At 48.9% G+C, this 5,455-nt stretch overlaps 1 protein-coding gene across 1 annotated transcript; it reads left to right on the top strand.

Moving 5' to 3' along the window:
• The first annotated feature begins 282 nt into the window (after positions 1-282).
• On the top strand, positions 283-3,995 carry LOC139317121 (NADH dehydrogenase [ubiquinone] 1 subunit C2-like). Its single transcript, XM_070944065.1, has 3 exons — positions 283-506; positions 2,491-2,634; positions 3,809-3,995. Exons 1-3 carry the CDS (start codon positions 356-358, stop codon positions 3,856-3,858), a joined length of 345 nt encoding a protein of 114 aa, XP_070800166.1. The 5' UTR covers positions 283-355; the 3' UTR covers positions 3,859-3,995.
• Positions 3,996-5,455: the final 1,460 nt, after the last annotated feature.

Here is a 5,455-nt window from a genome sequence, read left to right as displayed (position 1 = left end):
CGGTGCCATTCCATTGCATTTGAACGGTCACTAACTGTGAACTGTTGTAAATCGAGGACTATCTGTATTTGAAAATCTCCACTTTGGCAGAAAGGAACCCCCCAAGGTGGCCCAAAGCCCCGCCTCCAACCAATTCGAGCCACGCCTCCCAACCAATCCGAGCCATGCCTCCCAGCCAATCCGAGCCCCGCTTGCCAGCCAATCCGAGCTCCGCGGCCGAAACGGGCCAGCCTCGACGTAGCTCCGCCCCCTGCGCGAGGGAATGAGGGCGGGGCGGCGGAACCTTCCTCGGCGGGCGCTGCAGGCGCGGGGAAGGCGTTGCGGGCAGGACCGTCCCCAGCTCTGACCGTCCGTCATGCAGGTCCGCTTAGGCATCCCCAAAGAGGCGCGCTCGCTGCTGCCGCCGCCGCCGCTGCTCAACTTCCCGTCGGTCTGGATGGCGGGCGTCTTCTGGCTCAGCGCCTTGCTGGACAACGGCCTCAACCGCAGGCCCGCCCTGCGAGCCGGTCAGTGGCCAGGCCCTCCCGGTGGCCTCCCGTCCTTTCCCCGCCTCTCCCTCTCTCCCTCCCTCGCCCTTGGACGGGCTGCGAAGGGTCCCCGGGACTGGATCCCCGTCTCGGACTCCGCGCCGCTGATCCTCACGCGCAGCTCTCCCAACTATAAAGGCAGAAGGGAAGGGCCCCATGCCCATAATGCACAGCCCTCCATGCCCATAATCCACAGCCCCCCATCCCCATAATCCACAGCCCCCCTTGCCCATAATCCACATCTCCCTGTGCCCATAATCCACAGTCCCCCTGCCCATAATCCACAACCCTCCATGCCCATAATCACATCCTCCCCCATTCCCATAATCCACAACCCTCCATGCCCATAATCACAGCCTTCCCGCATGCCCATAATCCACAGCTCCCATGCCCATAATCCACAGCCCCCATGCCCATAATCCACAACCCCCCATGCCCATAATCCACAACCCCCATGCCCATAATCCACAGGGCGCCTTATGCCCATAATCCACAACCGAGGGGGAGCCAAAAGAAGCCACAGACCGGAGGATCCCGGTGTGACCTCTGGGGGTTCGATGCTCCCCAAGGGGGCCCTTCCTGGTGGACCCAAATGGAGGGTTTAGTTATTTATTGGGTTGTCCTCTTGGTTCCCTATTTGGGGTCAAGGCAGAATTAATGCCCCCCCCATCTCCGCCCCCCATAACAACCCTGCGAGGTGGGTCAGGCTTAGAGAGAGAGGGGTATTGGCCAAGGTCACACCGAATGACCTCCATTAGTCTCTTAGACCAAGCCCAATCTATAAATAATAATTTTGATTCCAATGTTAGGAAATCCTAAAAGTCTTGAGTTTAAGACGAATTAGCCATTGGCAGACAGATGGAGACAAATCATATTTACACACCGTTCAAAAGAGACAATAAAAATATTCGAAAGGAAAAGACCCAGAACACATCCTCTCCTGCAGCCTGAGGTCAGATAAACAGGGATTAGCATCAGACAAAAAAAGGAGGGGAAAAAAAGTACTGTATGCAATCAAGGAATCACAAAGGAGTAAACTCTACCCCCACCAACACTGGCAGAAGGATTTAATTATTTATTGGATTGTTCTCTCGCCTCCCAATGTTTTGTCAAGGCTCAACTAATGCCCTCCCATTCTTCCCCCCACAATAACCTTGTGAGGTGGGTCAGACAGAGAGAGGAACTGGCTAAGGTCACACCAAGTAGGGAATCCGTGGAAGTTTGGCCTTCAGACAAATCAGCCATCAATAAACATGTAGAGACAAAAAATATTTACACACCATTCAAGAGACAGTAAAAAAAAAATAGAAATGAAAAGACCAGGATACATCCTCTCCTGCAGCCCACAGTCAAATAAACGGGGATTATCACCAGACAAAAAAAATCAGGGATAAAAACAAAATACTGTATGCAATCAAGGAAACACCAAGGAATAAACTGCTCCCCCCTCAATACTATCAATACTGATAGGGCAGGATACTATATGTATAAGGCATCTAACCCCACACTCCCTGGCACTGATAATACGATCAATGGGCAATGAATCTCTGCAAGCAAACAGCCAAGCTCCGAGACAATCAAGGAATTCACTGTTGTTCCCTTTTTTAAAATGGTGACTGCTTGTAGGGAATGGCATGCCCTAGCAGCCTTAATGTGGGAAGATGTGCTTGGGGTGGGCTGGGGTGGGAGGTGATGGTCAGCCGGTATCCAGGGATGGTCTGCCAGGACAGAGCTGAGGAAGGGACAGTTCCACTTTGGATTCAGGAGAAGAAGAAGGGAAGGAAGGAGAAAAATGACTGGGGGAATAAAGAAGGCAGATTTAGTAACCTCAATCCAGACCGTGTTCAGCCCGTCTTCTTCACAATTTTCTTTGTAGGCACCATGCTAGTGACAACCTCCTGCTTGTACACCCTTTGATGTGCTGCTTGCCGATTTCCACTTGTGCTCTTTTGATCTTTTCCAGGCGTCCATCGTCAAATCCTGATGACCACGCTGGGCTTCTGTTTGGGCTACTACATCAAGAGATACTCCAATTACTACTATGCTGAGCGGGACAGGGAGCTTTTCAGTTACATAAAGAACCATCCTGAGGACTTTGTGGAAAAAGGTACTTTGGCGTGAAACGCTTTCTAGAAGAGCTGCTCAAAGGCTGAAAGGTGGGGCCGTCTCAGGTTAGGGAAAGGAAGGCGGCTGCTTCCTGGGGCAGAGGGTGGGAGCCCAGCTGCTCCTCCTGAGTTCGCCCACAGCATGGATGAGATAAAGGCCCCCAAATTATTACTCGAGAGAGTTGGGACAGAGTCTTCACAAATCTAGACAAATGCCCTGGGTGATAGCCAGGTAGTCAGTGTTGAGGAGGCTGGAAATTAGAGTTCAGCAACAGTTGGATTCCTCTGAGTTGTCAATTATCAGGAATATATAGAGTTGGACAAGTAATTGTATCTCAGATATCAAAACATGGGAGTTTAGGGAGGAGGTTTACGCTGTTGATCCAGTTTTGACTCTTAGCAACTACGGGGACACATTCATGCGTATTCCCTTAACCACAATTTTGGAAGTGTTTTGTCCTTCTTTCGAGGACTGAGAGAAAGGGACTGGTCCAAAGTCACCCAGTCGGCTTTCATGCCTGAGGCAGGACTAGAACTCGCCATCTCCTGGTTTTGAGTCCCCTGGAAGAACCGCTGTGTCAATCTGGCTCTCAGCAGACCGGTCCCTTTAATGGGCATGCTTGTCAACAGCTCTGAAGGAGGCTACAAACCTGTAGGACCAAGGAATCACGCTTTTCCACGATAAAGTAACATTTCACTCAGAGGTGACTTTAAGGCTTCCTAACAGAAACTCATTGTCTGCTTGTCCCAAAGGTGCTTTTTCAAGAGGCAGCTGGACTTTCTGGTTTTTCTTTGAAGACATTTCTCTTCACATCCAAGAGCTGAAGAAGCTTCTTGGATGAGAAGCGAAAAGTTTTCAAAGAAAAACCAGAAAGTCCAGTTGCCTCTTGAAAAAGCACCTTCGGGACAACCTGGATGACTGAGAATCTCCGTAGACACTCTTTGTCTGCTTGCTTGCTTCCTTGCTTACTTAAATTCTCTTTAAGGAAGCATAAACAAGAGATTTATACTGAAAGGGTAAGGTAGCAATAGCACATAGACTTATATACCACTTCATAGTGCTTTTACAGCCCTCTCTAAGCGGTAAATATACCCACAAAGTAAACAGACAGTGCTTTTCCTTGTCCTTGGTTTATGAATAAGCTTCACCAGCAGGATCATTTCCTGTTTTGCTAGAGCCTAGAAAGATGGGAGACATTCTGGAAAAGTTCACCCCAACTCGCTGACGTTCTGCCGGCAGATCCTGTGATCTTCAGGGTGTTTTCTCTCCTTCCTACTCCTGCGTGTGGAAGCCCTCGGGTCTAATCCCCTGTGGATAACCGTGGATTGTATCCTTTTCTAATAAAAGCTATATGAAGGTCCAGTCTGCTTTTTTTTTTTGTCGGTGTGTATGAGAGTTCATGACTGGGAAGACATGGTAACAAGGTCAGCCAGTGAATAGGCATAGCAACTAAGTCAGCCAGTGGGGACTGTTTGGAAACTGAAACAGGTTTGGAGGCTGGGTGTGGCTCAGCTCTTGAGTGCGTACAAAAGTTCCAAACTAGTCTGCTGAATTGAAACTGAAACTCTTCTCTGCTGTACTCTGCCTGTGTTTGTACTTAGTTACAATCTCTCTTCTCTACCACGTTAGAAGAACCACTCTTGGTATTGTATATATGTGTCATGTGTTGTTATGTATATAAAGAGAAGTTAATGAATTCTGCTGCATCTGTTACCTGTGTGTGCTTTCTGGATTTGATTGCTGCAACAAACATTTTTTTTTGCTCATGGTTTATTTATTTATTATTATTTTATTTATTAGTCACATTTTTATGCCGCCCAACTCCAGCTAACAACAAAGAATAAAACAATGTGAACAATGTCCCATACAAAAGTTTAAAAAGAAAACATTAAAACCCATAGACTCCAATTTGTGGTCGGGTCTCACAAGATCACCGTAGCGAGATCAATGGCCCCAATCCTGCCGGAAGAGCCAGGTCTTCACCTCTTTCCGGAAGGCCAGTAGGGTGGGGGCAGTCTGGACCTCAGGAGGTAATCGGTTCCAGAGAGCCGGGGCAGCCACAGAGAAGGCCCTCCCCCACGGGCTCGCCAGCCGACATTGTTTAGCTGACGGGACCCGGAGGAGACCGACTCTGTGGGATCTTACCGGTCATTGGGAGCTATGCGGAAGAAGGCATCTTAAAGATGTACACCTGGAAATGGGGAGAAGATGCCTGGGAGATATAGTGTAAAACTCAAAATTTGCCACTGCAGAATGTGTAGATCCATGGTCATTCTCTCAGCCCCATATTGCTTCCATCAGTGGTCACTGATATGATTAGCCTGTAATCACTGAATAACAGGTCCCATGGTGCAAAGGATTGGAGGGAAATCGTAGAGCAAAGGGGTGCCCTTTTGCTAGCCTGACACCCCAAAAACGGGTCCTGTAATCTTCCCCCTATTTAAGGATCCGCCAGTATCCAGTCTGCAAAGGCACTTCTTCGTCCGCCCGCTGAAAACTATTCTTCAGGTGAATCGCTTCTGAGCCTCTGAGTCAAAGAATCCGTTTGTAACTTGGCTCAGCCAGGAAATGGTTTAGTTTGGGAGCCCACCTGCCTGAGTGTCTACGAACGATGCTCTCAATCCTGGCAAGATTTTGGAAGCAGAAGACAGTAAAAAAAATAAATCCAGCAGTCTCTGGAGAGTCTCGGTCATCCAAGTCATGGTTGTCCCAAAGTTGCTTTTCCAAGAGGCAACTGGACCTCCTTTGTTTTTCTTTGAAGACGTTTCGCTTCTCATCTGAGAAGCTTCTTCAGCTCTGACTGGATGGTGAAGGGTGGAAGG

Source organism: Pituophis catenifer, unplaced genomic scaffold (genome assembly GCF_029215685.1).
Source record: "Pituophis catenifer annectens isolate HBS135680 unplaced genomic scaffold, rPitCat1.0.hap2 SCAF_4, whole genome shotgun sequence".
NCBI classification, from domain to species: Eukaryota; Metazoa; Chordata; class Lepidosauria; order Squamata; family Colubridae; genus Pituophis; species Pituophis catenifer.
The sequence above is the reverse complement of the archived record's forward strand: the minus strand, read 5'-3'. Positions and strand labels throughout refer to the sequence as shown.